At 38.3% G+C, this 18,396-nt stretch overlaps 1 protein-coding gene across 4 annotated transcripts in view; it reads left to right on the top strand.

Annotated features, from left to right (window-relative positions):
• The first annotated feature begins 2,344 nt into the window (after positions 1 to 2,344).
• Positions 2,345 to 18,396, top strand: part of LOC108712355 (chemokine-like protein TAFA-5) — a 262,287-nt gene continuing 246,235 nt past the window's right edge. Inside the window, exon 1 of one of the 4 annotated variants that reach the window (XM_041588510.1) lies at positions 2,345 to 3,611. In XM_041588510.1, coding sequence (XP_041444444.1) covers positions 3,521 to 3,611 — 91 coding nt within the window. In that variant the 5' untranslated portion in view covers positions 2,345 to 3,520. The remainder of the gene's footprint in view (positions 3,612 to 18,396) is intronic. The other 3 variants (XM_041588507.1, XM_041588508.1, XM_041588509.1) reach the window with 3 other exon arrangements.

Raw genomic sequence — 18,396 nt, forward strand, 5'->3', positions numbered from 1 at the left:
TTGGGGTAAACCCCTTTAGCAAGCATGTGATAAAGGGGTTTATCCCAAAACGTTGCATGCTGCAATAAACTTAAACAGGGGCATAACTATAGAGGAAGCAGACCCTGCGGTTGCAGGGGGCCCAGGAGTGTAGGGGGCCCAGTGAGACCCTAATTAATTAGCAATTTTTAATATATCTTGGTAAAATAGGCCAACTTATAAATATTTTGGGGCCCTAAATTGAATTTGCTATGGGGCTCAGTAACAACTAGTTACGCCACTGAACTTAAAGCAAGGGTTCACCCTGCCAGCATTACCTTGTGTGATTTTCTTGGAGTCAAAGTAACAGCATATAAAGTAATGTACTGATGGTTTCTCACTCTGCTAACTGACTTGAATTTTCCACCGACATGCTTTAGGGGATGCTCTGCTAGTGACTACCTTCATGCTTGGTGGCACTGTCCCATTGTCTCAGCTCTTTGGATGGAGGTTTTTCAAATGGCCTCTCAGATTATAGGTGTAGCCAGTGAAGCTACAATTGAGTCAGCATTGTTATGTCTACCTTACCCTAAACTTGCATTAAAACCACACAAAACCAAAAATTAGCAGCCACTCGCTGGGTCAGTGCGTTACACTGGCTAGTCCCTTCTCTTTCAGTGAAATGGCACCCAATTGGGTATCACCCACCTCCAATATGCCAGGAGAAAATTGTTCTCTTTATAACACAGTAACCACCTCAAATTGATATGTTTACTGGTACATGGCATAGGATTTTGTGCTGTTTTGCAGTTATTCTAAGATTCAAGGAAGAATGTTGCACTGTGAGGAAAAACATGGTACAGTATGGAATAAATGTGCGCTTTTATGATAAATGAGTTCTTAAACCCCCAAGCTGCACAGTAATTGCTCTTTTACTGCTAGGGCAGAGGGCTAATCATTAATTCAGCTCCCTTACATAAAGACCTTTGTACTTTACGCCTCATAACTAAACAGCGCCTTCTCCAACCCAACTCCTGATTCATGTGATATCTGCGCAGGCGCAGTAGGGACGGGTCTCCATTGCCAACACAGAGCATCTTGGAAAACTATTGTGTTTCTATTTTCAAGCGAGTGACTTCACGTGACAGTGTAATTATAAAACGAATCCAGTGTGTCCCTGAAGGCTCCAAGAAATAGGAAGAATTCAAGACTTTTATTTTAAACGCTTTATTGTTCTGGCAGCAGCTTCACTCGTAGTGCTACTCATTGCAATGAGCTCCCTGGTGCGTGGGATGCAAATTGCCACAGTAAAGTCTCTGTTGCAACGGGAGGGAATTGATCTACATGCCCCAGAAAAGAAAAAGCTCGAAGTGGTAAAATGCGCCTGTAACCCAAATAGTCCGGGCGTAGTTCTCTCATTCCGAGGACAGTAGTGATGCCACAGGGCGGGCGATACCATCCTGTGTGTGACACCCCTATGTGGGCACTCTATAGACTCGGCGCAGACACAGTTATGACGTATGCTCTTAGAGACGTGTCTATCCAATGTGAAATGACTTATTGTGGTACAATGTTGCGCAGTTTGTTAAAGTCATACACGACAAGCGAAGTAGTGCAAAATAAGATAACAGATTGTGTTAATAATCATGTGGCAAGAAGTTTGAGGTTGTGCCCGCCGAGTGTGAGGTAAAACGTGTAGTAGTCAATGGGGAGCGACTTCTCAGCGTCGCCGGTTTATGGCTTGGCACCACGTGTCCCCTATAAAAAGAATAGGAGAATGCATAAGCCTGGCCAGGCATCTCCAGCCTGCTCACAGGATATTTTCACAGGAAAGTGCCTGCCATTGTTTTTTGTGAAAGGTGTGCCAGCAGCATGTTGCCTGGGAAGAGACGTGCGACAGGTTTCCCGGGCAGGGACTACACAGCTGGGGCACTATTGCAGCGACGCCTCACAATTAGGGATGAATGTCTGCAAAAGAAATGCTGGGGAGGCTGAGGCTCCTATTCTTCCAGCCCGTGTCCAGGCAACCAGGCTGAATATGTGTGTTCGGAGGAGCTGCTGCTGCCACTGAGCGCCCATGTACTACAGTACAGACAGACTACAGACAGACAGACTACAGACAGACTAAAGACAGACTACAGACAGACAGACAGACAGACAGACTAAAGACAGACTACAGACAGACAGACAGACTAAAGACAGACAGACTACAGGCTACACATGCCAAGTACAGCACTCAGACACGCTCCTGTATTTTCTTTATTAGTATTGCGTGTGTATTACATTTTAGGGTCTTTCACGTTGATGATTCATTTAATTTAGCCCATGGCATCAATATGCCCAGCTCCTTTGTTCATAAGCGATTCCCTTTCAGCGCAATATTTAAGACTGTCTTTCTATCCCCTCTGCGACCCTTCCCAGAGTGTTTATTCGTCTGTGCAACCGCCGCCCCCTGTAGTGTACTGCCAATAATCTGTCACCTAATCATTTGCCACTCGCTCTCGCCCCTCTGCTGGTGAATATGTGGATATATGAGTAGGAGCCCTGCTGCTGCCACTGACTATCCTCCAGCTTCCCTTGTCCACAAAGTGACCAGCAGCTGCCCGGGCAGGGACAGGGTGGAAAGGCCGGGGAGGAAGGGGTGGCTGGTGACGTCAGGATGCTCAGCAGAAGGAAAGTTGCGCTGGGCTCTGGCACTGTTTAAATAAGGAAGGAGCGGCCAGTGCACCGAGTACCTTGGACAGCGCCTTTCGTCGGTTAGAAAAAGCCATCTGATAAGAGGTGGGAAGGGAAAGCTTCTACCTCCGCAATTAGCACCAGCAGACAGGGATCCTGCAGCAGCAACAACCGAACTGTCTGCGCCCCCAGCTCCCCTTTCCTCTTTGCAATGGGATCACTGTATCGGAATGAATCTATCACCGAGCAGCCTGCCTAGTGGCATGAGCCAATGAATTGAGGGCACAGACTAAATAAGGCAGCACAGGAGCCAGACGCGGAGCTGCTGGGAGTACAAGGGTAAGAGCGCTACATTGGCACAGTGGAAGAGGAGCTACTTTGAGGAGGATTCGGTGTTGCAGCAGCAGCAGCAGCAGCAGATGTCGAGCAACACGTAAGGTAGAAGCCCCCCCCCCCTGAACGCGCAGAGGCACATCCCAGCCTGATGCTGCTGCTACTGCATGAGAGGGGGTCTCAGCCGTTGGGAAGTTGCAGCAAAGAGGGAGGTGGATCAGAACAAGCCCAAGCCCTCGAGTGGAAGTAGGAGACACGAGCACCTCGGTTTGTATCCCTCGCAGCCCGCGGGGAGGGGGCGGAATGGACCTGCTAAACCCGAGGAATTGATGGCCGCTATCTATTGCGCAATCGGCCAACTCGGAGCAACGGGAAGCTCATTCCTGGATGTGCCCAGCGCCCGAGCAGAGAATGGAGCAGTCTGATACTTATTGCTGTTAGCGCGGCAGCACCGACATATTTGGGGGGAGGCTCTCGGGGAGCCTTGATGCATCACACTGGTGGGAATTCATTGTGTTACTTTGTGGGGATTTACTGAGTTGGAAAAAACGACATGCAGCTCTTGAAAGCATTATGGGCATTAGCTGGAGCGGCTATCTGCTGTTTTCTTCTGTTTCTTATCCACTCCCAGATCCTTAAAGAAGGTAAATATGCTTCCATGTTTTTCCTTCTCATCTCCTGCATTGTGCTGGGTGCCAATGAACTGGGGCTAGCTACTAGCCACTGCTGCCTGTGCTGTAGATCTGCGCTAGTGTGTGAAAGGGCAAGCTTGTGTGCTGCTTTGTGCATTTACTAGCAATTAGCGGATGAACGCTATGTACAGAGAGACGCTCTTGTGCAGGTGGAAAGCCTCTCGGCCGAGCTTGGGAGGGAAAATCACGTTGAATAATTGGCTTGTTTGGAATCCAGATCAATAGATGCCCTGATCCCCTTTTATTCAGCAAGTTTTCAATAGATGGCACTAAAGTTCTATACAAAGGGCAAGGAGTGCAAATAGGACGTTGCAAACCCAGACTTCTCAGCTCTGCAGCTCAGCTTTAGGCCCAAGAACATACAGTAGCACCAGCTCCCCTTCACTGCCTCAAAACAAAGTCATTCCACTGACATTTAGGGAAATGGTTCAACCTTACAAATACAGTGTCCTATAGATCCATACATTCCCACCTTATTTCCTTCCAAGAGCAGGGGCACTTCAACAAAGCAGACAGAAAAACCGTCTAGTTTTTCTACTGAAAATATGTGATTATTGCTAGTTTCTGTATTGCTTTACTAGCCCTTACGGTTATAATCCCAATGACCCCTCTTTCAGCCTCTTGTTCTTGCCAAGTAGAGTTAGAGTCAAGTTTTATTAATATAGAATACACACACTCCTAATAGTTAATGGTTGGATCAGTAGATCTGGAGATTGCATATTTACTCTCTTGGGTTTTGCTTTTTACTGTGTGTTTGGGGATTAATAAAATGTTTGTTTTTCTGTCTAGCACCATAGAAAAAATAATTTGCCAATCAGTGCATCTGTTGCAGTGCTGTGTGGTAATTATGTTTTCCTATAAAACCTGCTGGTACTGAAATTGTCAGATTCCATGTATATTTTTAAAGCCAACCGTTATCCTAGATTTGATGATGTCTTGTTCTTCTTCGACCTTGCAAAAACTTCTTGCCACATGATTATTAACAGAATCTGTTATTTTATTTTGCAAAACTGCTACATTTTACAATTGCATCTGTCTAGTAAAATGTTCTGTACAGGTTAATTATCTGTGACAACATTGCCATGACAGGGAAATGAAAAGTAAATGTTGTGCACCCACCTTTTCTATTATTTAAGGAAGATGAAGTCTTTCATCAATAAGTGTCAGTTAATGTGTGTCTGGTTACTTAACTGGCTCAAAACATAAGATGCATTCCAACTGACCTAATTCATCTTTTTGCTTGTAATAGTTGAATAATGTTGAAAGCATATCATACAAATGATTACAGTTAGAGTATTTATATTTTTTATAACCTATATCTATCAGTTTCTGTCTCTGATTCCATCATGTCTATGTGCTATGCACATGGACTACACAATGTATTGACATATATCATACCTTCTTTAATATTACATGACTTTAGCAACATATTTAGGTAGATATATATCGATTAACACTTTTTATCTAAGCCTGACCAAATGAAACACGCTAACATTTGTTTCCTTTGCATGTGCGTCTTAGTGTAGTTTTTTTTCAAGGAAGCACCAATGTTTAAATGTCAAGATCAACGTACATGGGAGGTGTTGCCTATGGTGAAAAAAAAATGTGATCTTTGAAAACAAGCCTTTGAAAAGTTCATAGAATTACTTTCTAATAGTATGCGCCTTCATTAATTCTTACCAGACAGAATTTTACTAAATTACAAATACAAGGACTATGACACAGCACCATAAGTTACTTAGCCCAATTTCTTCAAAATCAGATTCATAATAATTATTTTTAGCCATCAACCTGTACTAATCAAAAACATCATACTCAGATCAATATACTTGTTCTATTTGTATGTGTTCCCATGCACTTTCCCTTATTCAATATGTATATGCTTTTTGAGTAAATACTTGTTTTTAATTGCACTCTAGTGCTTTACTGGGCATTTACTTGACATTTCAAAACTCTATATATATTCATGTATGCGATTGTGGCATGTACAAGCCACCTGAGCTAAATAATCAGTACCTTATATACCGAAAAAAATGCCCTTTACAAATAATCAGGACATGAGTATTTCTGAATGAAATGTGACAAAGGGTTTCCAACTAGATCTAGAAATAACTTGTTTCAAATCTACACAGTGCTCATGAATTCTGGCTTTACCACTAAGATTAATATTGTTTCTACCCAAAGATTTCTTAAAGAGACATCCTTCTTTCCTCATATCTGTATATTTCATCAGCAAGATATTGATTCATCTTCTCAAAGCAGTCATTTAGATTTCTAAAATGCCCTGTGGATGCAAAGGTGATGGGTGATCCCAAGGATGGATCTCAACTGAGTTATAAACCACTTAAGAAGCACTTGCTTCTAAATTGCTGGTTTATCCAAGATTGTTTCCTTCTAGTTGTCCTCATTTACAGCTATGTCCAGAGTTATGCCAAAGTGAAGATTCTGGTTATCTCCATCCCAGATAATTACTGTATAATAACAGCCATTTATACGCAGCATTACATGGTTTAATTAGCGTGAGATGGCTCACCAATGCACATTCGGAGTAACATTGTCAATATTTTTAATATAACATTATGTGAAAATAACAATACTCTGCTCAAGTTGTTAAAAAAAATAATGGTAAAAGTGAAGGTAAATATTGATGGAAATGCATATAGCTATATATAGTAACAGAATGACCATTCACTCTAGCCGATGCTGGCTACAACACCCATTTATAATTATTTCCAAGAAGACACTGGCAACAGCACTCATTACCACAGTGTTTACAAGATAATGTTTTGTAGACAATTCTCATAGCTGAATGTGCTGTGCACGTTTTTCTCTTAAAATCAAGGCTGTTGGCCATTAGCTTGCCATCTACTTCACCTTACAGCTTTTCCAATATGCACTAGTGTGATTCCTTGCAATATTATATGTCACCATTGAATGTTAACCTTTGTGTCAAGACTGCCATGCTCTTCATAGTGAGCCACCACATCTTGCAATACTACAAAATTATTTATTTGCAGTACTTAGCAAATCAAATGACTGAAATTCTTAATCTGGGTTCCACCATTAAAAGGTTAAGAAATGTCAGGGTACACATAACCAACATTCAGAATACTGAACATCAACAAATGTGCTGTTTAGCCAAAAGCAAGTCATCCCAGACAGAGAAGGTGGTAATGCATGCAGCTTTATACAACATAATGTATATATATTGAATTTACAAGTGTACTGTATAGCTTTTATAAGAATATAGGAGAACCAGCCTTTTACTTTCTGTAACAGACTTAGATAATGGGGAAATTATAACCTTTGTTTCATGGCGACTTTAAATAAGCTATTGGACAACAATGTCTGCTTTTAACTTTTCCTGTCTGGATAGTGGGCAAGGCTTCCATGATTTATGTGTATATAATGCAACAAAAAGTAGGCTTCCTGTGAAATGTGTTTTGTGTGTATGTATATATATATATATATATATATATATATATATATATATATATATATATATAATTTATTTATTTATTTTTTTATTTTTTTAATCCTTGATAAAGGTCCCGACGAGGGCCGAAATGTTGGATACACGAGTGATGTAACAATAACAAACCATTCAATTGAAAATGCTTGGAGTGCTGGTCCATTTTGAAAAATACATGTGACATTTGACCAAGCACCCACAGATGGATTGAGGAGTAAGAGTGCGGGTACCATCAGAAATACTATATATATATATATATATATATATTTTTTTTTTGGTTTTTTTTTGTTTTTTTTTTGTTGAGAAAGGCCTCGGAGAGGCCGAAACATTAGTCATTCTATAAAACATTTTTATTTTTATTTCCTGTGAGTTTTTATTTTTATATGTCCTGTGAGTGCGGACCTTCTCTGTGTGATAGATATTCTACATTTTGGACAATGCACCCAGGCACAGTATTCGGCCTTTTTCAGGCCAAATCCTTCTGCCAGGCTGAACCGAATCTGGTCGGTTCGGTATTCACCCGAATCTTTCCCAAATGATTCAGGGGTTAGGCTGAATCCAAAATAGTGGATTCGGTGCATCCCTAATATATATATATATATATACTTACACATCTGTGTCTGTCTCTTCAATAAAGGGTTAATTGAGGTCTTGTTGCACCATAAAGCCCAGCATACTGTACATTTCATGGTTGGTATGGTGCTGTTTTCCTAATTAAGTTGACTTGATAGTAAGCAGTAAGAACAATCAGCACTTGTTCTAAGATGAGTGGGAAAGAGCTGTTTAAATGCCTATTTTCATGAATGTGTTTTTTTCAGAAAATAAAGAATGGGTGACACAGGGTGGCATTTTCCTCTTTTAGGCTTTTGTGCAGATATACAGGTTGTCCTGTTGCTAATTTGTTCCCTGGTGCCCAATCTGTCTTTAAATGTTTCAAAAAGATGAATAGAACTGTGAAATAAGTAAAGGGCATTGTAATTTATAATTGCAATCCCATGCCTGTCTAATCTTTGTTCAAAGCACTATAAAATATTTTAGACTTTCCCAGTTACTTCACGGAAACTACATTAAATAAATGTCTAAAATGTACCTTAAAAGTTATATTTATGCCCTAGCCTGATTCAGTGGAAACTCTTTAAGGCTAAATTATAGATTTACTGTAACAAATAGAAAAATGTTTACCATCAAAAGTTATATATTATATTAACTACATCACCATATTTATCAATTATTGGCTTATTAATTTGATCCAAAATTGCTATATGTTTAGTGTAAGTTCGTCATACATGTCTGCAACATACTATATCTACAGTTATTTAAAATTCTGGTGTGTTACAGTATTAAAAAATATATTCATATCCCCATATGTAACAAATGGTCGAAAGTTTGGCCTAGGTGCAGTAGTGCAGAGCAGCCAGCAAGATTGTTGCTTTTTAACATGTAACCAGTAAATGCCATATTGGTTGCTATAGGTAAGATAAAACTTTAGAAACCTTATCATCAAATATTATATAAAAAAAACTTAAAAAAATTAAAATCTTTGGTTGTTCTTAAAGTGATACTGGCACAAAAATGTTTTTTTTCAAAATATTAATCTACATCAAAAGTTACCTATAGGTCATCGTTTTTCACTGCTAGGTCTGCTTTTGTAAGTGTCACTTGAAGTTCCTAAACCTGACTGTTTTGCCAACTTATCTGTCCCTTCTTAACCTGTCAGTTAGAGTTTCTAATGATAACAGACTACTGCTGCACAAATATGGCAGCCCTCTCATAAAGGAACAGGGTAGTAAGAAAGGTAATGTAAAAGCATCAGGCAAATACTTTTATGGCAAAATTATAAATAGCATTCAAAGACAATGTTATGATAGATAATACAAAAGGTTATTTTCTGATGTCAGTTTCTCTTTAATGCCTGTCTATAGAACTGCATTAGTGACAAATGGGGCATTGTACCTATGCAGTTATCTATAGCAGTCAATCAGATATTTCCTTTTATCTGAATAAGGCTGTTAATTTCTGCTTTTGATTACGGTAGGTAGTGTGGACAATTTTGTCTATGCCATTAGGGGGTAGCGGTTCATCAGAATGTCCTGTCCCTTTTTTAACATGGCCATACACGGGCAGATTTAAGCTACTGATTAGGGCCCTTTAGACTGATTCGGCAGCTTATCTGCCCATGTATGGAGTCGTCCGACGGGCCTTCCTGACCGAAATCTGGTCAAAATTCCAGATATTGATTGGGCAGGTTTGGTTTTCCCCACGATCGAAGACCACATCAACTAGTTGGCCCTAGGGATGAACGATTGGATCAGCTGATCTTGCCTCGGCTTTGCTGGGTATATTGGGAGAAAGATCCACTCATATGGCGACCTCGCCACCTTTCCTTGGCATACTGCCATTTCTGCTGAAAAGGGCAAATACCGACGTCTTGTAGCAGCTGTTGGCTCGCAAACGGCCAGCAAGAATTGCTATAGTGCGTATTGCATTATTTTCAGTAGGGCTTAATTTAGCACTTATTTACACTCGACAACGCATTTTTAAAAATGCAACGTAAAAACGCCCCATGTGACCTTACCCTTAGATGTCTAGTCAGAGTTCTATGGCTCATAGAACTACTTCACATTTTTCCAGTGGAACATTCTATTAACTAATACTCTCTGCTGAGAGAATCAGTAGTTTAAGGTGGGACAAAACCAGATATTCTTAATAATAAGCAGGGTGAAGTGATTTTATAATAGGAAAAGTGATCAAATGGGAACCTTCAACCCACCTCACTTTTGCCCTTTTTGATGGAGAAGGAGGATCTTTAAGAATTAATAGCCTGGCAAATCAGCAGTACTAATACACTAAAAATAGTATAAATACTGTAAATAAATGAGAAATGCATTTTCCTTTAAACTATTTTCTGGGGAAAGCAAAGACTTCAATAAATAGATTATGACCTCTGTTTTTTCAAATACCAGAGCTCAAAAACAGGTTAAAATTTAAGGATTTGTATGATATGTTTTTATTGGCACCTTTATATAAAATTTTAACTTCAAAGGAAATGTTCCATTCTGATATGATGTCCAACACAAATTTGCTCTGATTTTTTTACCTCATTATACCATACCTGTAAGTAGCATAAATATCTTATTGACAAAACTATCCGTGAATTATTTTTACTAGCAGAATAAGTCAATAACATTTTTTTTATTCATCTATATTTCTGACAGTTATTATAATGCCCTTGAATTAATGTAATTTCAGAAAACAGTGACTTTTTCTATGACATTTCCTTTGGTGCCTCACTTCCCACTTCAATATTTTGAACAATATAAATATAGTACAGTACATACAGTAATCCAGTGCATAGAACATAATCCAGTATCAAAGGAATCCATATAAGGAATTATGAGTAAGTAGAGGGGCCTGTTTGCTATAGGTAAAGACAAGTTTTTTGCTTAAATTATCATTTTGTTCTATAAAGCAAGCTGTTTAAGGTGGACCTTTAGCTATAACTGTAATATACTTAGGGCATATTTATTAACATTGGAGGCAAACATCACTGTTGATGTTGTCTATAGCAACCAATCAGATCTTTGCTTGTGTTTTCTAATATGTAGGTGATGGTTTAAATCTAATTGCTGATTGGTTGCTATGGGCACCATCATTGGTGATGTTTGTCTCTAATGTTAATAGGTCTGCCCCTAAATGTAATCTTTGCATTACATCCAAAATATTTGTTCCAGTGTTTGCCTCATGTCTTCTTAAGTTAAATGAAGTGTATGCGATAATTTGGGCAGTATGGCTATGTAAGGAAGACTTCACCTCCTTCATGTCATACAAAACATTCAGGGGCAGATTAACTAAGCTCGAGTGAATAATTAGAATAAAAAAATATTCGAATTTCAAAGTATTCTTTTGGGACTTCATACTTTGCCAGTTTAAACCTACCGAAGTCCAATGTTATCCTATGGGGATCTTCCCCAGCACTTTTCTAAGTTTTTTGGGGTCGAATAAAAATCCTTTGATCGATTGCTTAAAATCGTTCGAAACATTTGATTTTTATTCAATCAGTCGATCGAACGTTTTGCGATAAAATCCTTCGAATTCGATATTCGAATTCGCAGGACTTTACTTCGAGGGTCGAATTCGGGGTTTTTTTAACCCTCGAAATTCGACCCTTGATAAATCTGCCCCTCAGTGTTCCAACATTATGTTTTCCTAGCAGTCCTGTTCTATCCAACATTTCACAAGAACCTAATAAAACTTTATTCCAGCACACTCTCACAGCAAGGAATTCAGTTTTCCCTGCCATTCTCTTTCCACAGAGACATATTTATGTTTGGCATGTTTACAGCAAGGACTTCATCTTGTTCCCCATGCCAATTCAGGATAATCCATCAGACAGATGACATTTTCGTTATCCCAAATACTTTCTTAGGAGTTAGGACATGCCAAATAGTTACGGTTTGAAACATTTCCAAAGTTGTATTTCTAGATTATTAAATTGAGATCATCCACGATAAACTGAACTCTTTTTAGATAAGCTTTCTATAATATTCAATGTTTTTGCAGAAAACCATTAAGAAGGGATATGCAAAGTGTAACACTTGGGGGTTATTTATCAAAGTCCAAATTTAAATCCGCATGGGTTTTTTGGGCTTATTTATTAATACCCTTTCCTGAAAATTTTGTTGGCGGGAAGAAATCCAAAAAAAAATTGTGAAAAATTAGATTTTCACGATTTTTTGGATTTTTTACCCGGAAATTCTGAACTTTGCTCAAAAACTTCAGGGTATTGCCAAAAACCCAGAGCACATCAAAAAAATCATTGGGACTTCTCCCATTGACTTATATGCAACCTCGACAGGTCTGAGATGCCGGATTTTCTGATTCTGACTTTTCCAAGTTTAATAAATTCCCGAAAAATACGTGATTTTTTAAAAGTCCGATTTTATATAAAAAAATCAAGAATTTTTCATGATTTTTGCATTCAGAGTTTAAATAACCCCCTTGATGTGCATCCCACATACAACCAGTTTCCTCCCACTGTGCTCCAACCAAATAATCTACAACCACTAATACCACATTGTCAGAAAGTTATTACTGCCTATGGCAGATTTTTATGCAACAACCTGAATAGATACTAGCATGCTTTAACTAATCATCTACTGTATGTTCTAATGATGATATGCATTTGATTATTAGTCATGTTACCATTCCTTTTAAACAAATAAGGCGATTATATACTAAGTGATGTAAAGTTTGCTACAGGTCTAATCACTTACAAAAAATAATCAACAGCTAGTAATTATTGGCCACCTGTTTAAAAACAAACTGACGACCTTCAGTTGCTGTACCTGGCCAAACTATGGAGTAATGTTATAAATGTTCTTATGTTTGTATCTAGTAACCCTTGACAACACAAGGAAGCAGCAGGTAGCTTTAATTGGTTACATATGGGGATATGAAAGGATTAAACATGCTGATTTAGAAAACTTATTTTTGATCTGCATTCTTAAAATACTCATAAATGAATGAATATTAACACTAAGGGGCAGATTTATCAGCATTTACAATACTGTTTTTTTTTGGGGGGGGAGTCAACATACAGTATATTGTTCTCCTCAGAGGTATTTATAATTGTTTGCTTAAATATACTTGTTTTTTTTTATCATACATTGCACAAAGTTCAATAGACTTGTGGACTCCACCTCTTCTTTGTATAAAGTGATTGAAAGTAACATTCCAAAATAGACATTTTTGATGGTTTAAAATGTATTTTGTAGATGAAAAGCAATATGTGGTTATCCCTTTCTCTTCTCTAGTTCTGACCCTTGAAACAATGTAGCTGAAGTTAGTTTTCCTCCCGGTCTGCTAATTTGCTGGTCACTGCTACATTGTGTTAAGAGTTACAACCAGATGGATACTGGTTTCAATAGCAAATGCATTAACACATAACAATAAAACTGTTTCTTATTATGCAAAAATAGAGATCCTCTTTGATACTTTTGATCACTCCCAGGCTACTGAAAATTTCTCTGGAAAGTTCGAAATTCAATTTTTTCGTTTAAAACCTGTGACTAGATAAAAACATTTATTTATATTCATAAAAGTTTGATAAATTGGCCCTATAACATAACAATTTTATTTTATTTCATAACATTATGAATAATATTACATCTTTATATTTAATTGTGAATTTGTTTCAACATACAAAAGCAGTAGTTTCTTTGATCATATAAAGCTATTAAATATACTAAAAACTGTAAACTGGGACTTTGTCACATGGTTGGGCATCTGTTTATCGAACATCCTAATCACTACCACTGGGTACTAGTCACTGATTGATTGCTGTCAGTGGGGAGCCATCCAAACCAGTGGAAAATACTAAAGTAGTGATTGCCGTCCTGTGGCTGGGATTGTTAGCTTGTCTTTTCAGATACTAGTGGACTGTTCATCATTTAGAAAATTAAATTAAAAAAAATAATAAACATAAAATGGAACAAACTATGTGGGCAGAGAGTTTTCTCCTGTACTAGAGAAACTGTTATAAACAAGATGCAAAATTAAGAATGGGTAAACAAAGCAAAATGCAATTCTGCTATGTTAATTAAAGATGTAAGCTTGTAAGTTTCAAGCTTACCTTTAGCCATAGATCCTTTCTATATTAAAATACAAGTTCTTTCAAAAGTATTTGCAGGTCACGTTTTTGAAATACATACATACATTACCGCATTAATACATTCTTTGGGTTAGTTTGTTTGCCTTATCAGTTATTTTGGATCCTTTTTGGCTAATGCCCTCATGGCTTAGCCAGTAGGGCCCTCTCTGATTTAACTAGCCCTGTTGTGAACCTAACTCTATTCAGAGTAAGGGCACTGACCAGCAACTGAGAGGGCCAAAAGGTTTGCTGATATTTGAGCTCTCATTGACTGAACTGCTGGCATAATATGGAGGCCTGGTGCATTCTGTGAGAGTTGTAATGTTGACTAAACAGTCTGAGGGGCTGAGATTGACTTGAAAATGAACACTTCCTATAGTGTCTAGAGAGTGACTTTTGGAGAAGTGTCAGATCTCTGTAGCAGTTAGTGGAAAGTACAACATGTCAAACTGAATACATTGGTATGGTTTATTTGTAAGTATAATTTGTACTTATAACTGGGTTTAATGTTTTGTGGGTTTTGTGCCAAAAGATTGTTGTTTATTATTTTCTTAAGAGAAGGAAAGTCATTTAGCACTTGGGGGTGCCTAAAATTTTAGGCACCCCCAAGTGAATGTATTTACTTACCTGAAACCCTGTGCCGGTGTTCCTATCAGCAGAAAACTGCAACGTCCTGGGGTTATACCAGCGAGCACCACGCAGCGCTTCTCTTCCGCTTCCTTTTTTCTTCACGCAGCTGCACATGCGCAAGAGAGTGAAAAGCCGAGCAAACTAAAAAGTCGGCTTTTTTCACTCTACTGTGCATTTCACTCCTTTAAAGGGTGAAAAGATGATGCATATATTTATAAGGTTCATTGCTAATGGTAATTGCTCTGGTGCAAATTAGCACTTATGTTAATAACCCCCCATATTCTTTTCTCAAAAAAAAAAAAAACTAAAAATACAATGTAAAATTATACCCAGCAAACATCTGCAACTATTAATAAATAACGTTTATGCTCCAATTGCAGCATTATTAAGATAGTGAGAAATACAAATATAAAGCCATTAAAGGAAAACTATACCCCTCAAACAATGTAGGTCTCTATAAAGTTATATTGCATAAAACAGCTCAGATGTAAAACCCGCTTCATGTAAATAAACCATTTTCATAATAATATACTTTTTTAGTAGTATGTGCCATTGGGTAATCAGAAATAGAAAATTTGCTATTTTAAAAAATAAGGATAGCCTCCTGGGATCTTATGATTAACGGTGCACACAAACATGAGCTAATTAACAGACAGAGTTCTGCCTTTTGCTTCCACACTTCTTCCTGTTACAGTTACAGTTGTAGTATTTCCGGTCAGGTGATCTCTGAGGCAGCACCGTGACCCTCACGAAATGGTGGTTCAAGGTAAGAGATGTAAAAGGTCAATATTTACTTAAATATATATATCGGTATGACAAGATTCTTTAATATGCCACTTAATTTGATATGAACTATCTGTTGCTCAAGTATTCCTTTTGGGGGAATAGTTTTCCTTTAAAGTCATATGGCCTCATTTGCAAACTGAAAAGGCAAAGTGCAAAAAGGCTGCTGTTGGCCATTTCTTTGCACTTTCATTCTAACATCAGTGTGCACAAATAGCCATTTTGGATCACAAATTGTGGTTTGCATGGAATGCTGAGGGATAGCAGGTGTCTTCCCCTTCCATCTCCTATCCACCTTTAACTTATACACCATAAGGCAAAGACACACAGTCCAGGCGGTAAGTACAGGGTTGTGTTGCATGTCCCGATACTGCCTTCCGTACTGACACCACAGGAAGGCTGCAAACATCTCCAAATTGATCCTGGACCTCTCCCATTGACTTAAACAGTAATTTGATAGGTCTTAGGTGGCAAATTGTCAAATTCGAGTTCTTAAAGAGCCAGAGTATGATATATCTCAAAAATTTAATTTGAATTTTCTTAAAAACTCGAGCATGGACAGCCTGTTTCAAATCATCCCATAGATTTTCGATGATATTCAAGTCAAGGGGAACTGTGACAGCCATTCCAGAATATTGTACTTCTCTCTGCATAAATGCCTTTGTAGATATAGAAGTGTGTTTAGAGTCATTGTCTTGTTGGAATATCCAACCCCTGCCTAACTTTAACTTTGTGACTGTTGCTTGAACATTATCCTGAAGAATCTGTTGATATTTGGTTGAAATTATCCATATATACCATCAACTTTAACAAGGGCCCCAGTCCCTGAACTAGCCACACAGACCCACATCATGCTGGAACCGCCACCAAATTTGACAGTAGGTAGCAGGTGTTTTTCTTGGAATGTGGTATTCTTCCGCCAAGCAAAGCAATTTTTGTTATGACCAAATAATTCAATTTTTGTCGCAGCACTTTGTTCCAAAATGACTGTGGCTTGTCCAAATGACCGTTTGCAACAAGTGACTCTGTTTGTGGTGTGAGTGCAGAAAGGGCTTCTTTCTCATCACCTTGCCATACAGATGTTCTTTGTGCAAATTGCACTGAATTGTAGAACCATGTACAGATACACCATCTGCAGCAAGATGTTCTTGCAGGTGTTTGTCACAATCCTCCGTATATGCCGCTCTTGTATTTTATTTGGCCTGCCAGACCTGGGTTTTACAGCAACTGTGCCTGTGGCCTTCCATTTCCTGATTACAGTTGAAATTGACAGTTTAAACCTCCCAGATAGCTTTTTGTAGCCTTCCCCTAAACCACGATTCTGAACAATCTTTGTTTTCAGATCTTTTGAGAGCTGCTATGACTGCTGTCACTCTTCAGAGGATAGTCAAACAGAAGCACAGCTTGCAATTGGCTACCTTAAATACTCTACCTTTTCTCATGATTGAACACACCTGCCTATGAAGTTCAAGACTTAACAAGCTAATCCAAACAATTTGATGTTGCAGGAATCAGTATTGAGCAGTTACATGCATTCAAATTAGCAAAATTAAAAAATGTTTGCACAGCCAGTTTTTCACATTTGATTACATTAACTGAATACAGCTTTGCTAAAAAATCCTTGTTCAGAAAACACCCCAGTACTCTGATGTTCTTGGTAAATGAAAGACATACCACTGTTATCTTTTTTGTTGAAAGTGGAGTAAACTATTATGCTGGCTGAGAGGGGTTCCCAGACATTTTCATATGACTGTATATTGCAACTGTGAGAAATAAGAAAGGTTATTATAAACAACTCAATACTATTGCTAGGAAGATGATCTTAGAATTTTATTATGTTTTTAGAACTTTGAATTGTGTCTAATGCCTAGTGATTTATTTTGAATTTGATACTAATTTATAATTTACCTTTAAAGCACAAGTCTGGCACAACTGCTACAGAAAGCTCCTTAATGATGAAGGACATACATCAAAAAAGTCATTTTGTCCTTCTTGATTTTGTCAGGCTAATTTAGTTTAGCTATGATAGTTACATAGTTACATAGTTACATAGTTAAATTGGGTTGAAAAAAGACAAAGTCCATCAAGTTCAACCCCTCCAAATGAAAACCCAGCATCCATACACACACCCCTCCCTACTTTTAATTAAAATTCTATATACCCATACCTATATTAACTATAGAGTTTAGTATCACAATAGCCTTTAATATTATGTCTGTCCAAAAAATCATCCAAGCCATTCTTAAAGGCATTAACTGAATCAGCCATCACAACATCACCCGGCAGTGCATTCCACAACCTCACTGTCCTGACTGTGAAGAACCCTCTACGTTGCTTCAAATGAAAGTTCTTTTCTTCTAGTCTAAAGGGGTGGCCTCTGGTACGGTGATCCACTTTATGGGTAAAAAGGTCCCCTGCCATTTGTCTATAATGTCCTCTAATGTACTTGTAAAGTGTAATCATGTCCCCTCGCAAGCGCCTTTTTTCCAGAGAAAACAACCCCAACCTTGACAGTCTACCCTCATAATTTAAGTCTTCCGTCCCTCTAACCAATTTAGTTGCACGTCTCTGCACTCTCTCCAGCTCATTTATATCCCTCTTAAGGACTGGAGTCCAAAACTGAACTGCATACTCCAGATGAGGCCTTACCAGGGACCTATAAAGAGGCATAATTATATTTTCATCCCTTGAGTTAATGCCCTTTTTTATGCAAGACAGAACTTTATTTGCTTTAGTAGTCACAGAATGACACTGCCCAGAATTAGACAACGTGTTATCTACAAAGACCCCTAGATCCTTTTCATTTAAGGAAACTCCCAACACATTGCCATTTAGTGTATAACTTGCATTTATATTATTTTTGCCAAAGTGCATAACCTTGCATTTATCAACATTGAACCTCATTTTCCAGTTTTCTGCCCAGTTTTCCAGTTTAGACAAATCACTCTGCAAAGTGGCAGCATCCTGCATAGAACCTATAGTTCTGCACAATTTAGTATCATCTGCAAAAATAGAAACAGTACTTTCAATGCCCACCTCCAGGTCATTAATAAACAAGTTGAAAAGCAAGGGACCTAGTACAGAGCCCTGCGCTACTCCACTAACAACACTGGTCCAATTAGAAAATGTTCCATTTACCACCACTCTTTGTAGTCTATCTTTTAGCCAGTTCTCTATCCAGGTACAAATACTATGTTCCAGGC

The sequence above is a fragment of the Xenopus laevis genome, chromosome 3S (assembly GCF_017654675.1).
Source record: "Xenopus laevis strain J_2021 chromosome 3S, Xenopus_laevis_v10.1, whole genome shotgun sequence".
NCBI lineage: Eukaryota > Metazoa > Chordata > Amphibia > Anura > Pipidae > Xenopus > Xenopus laevis.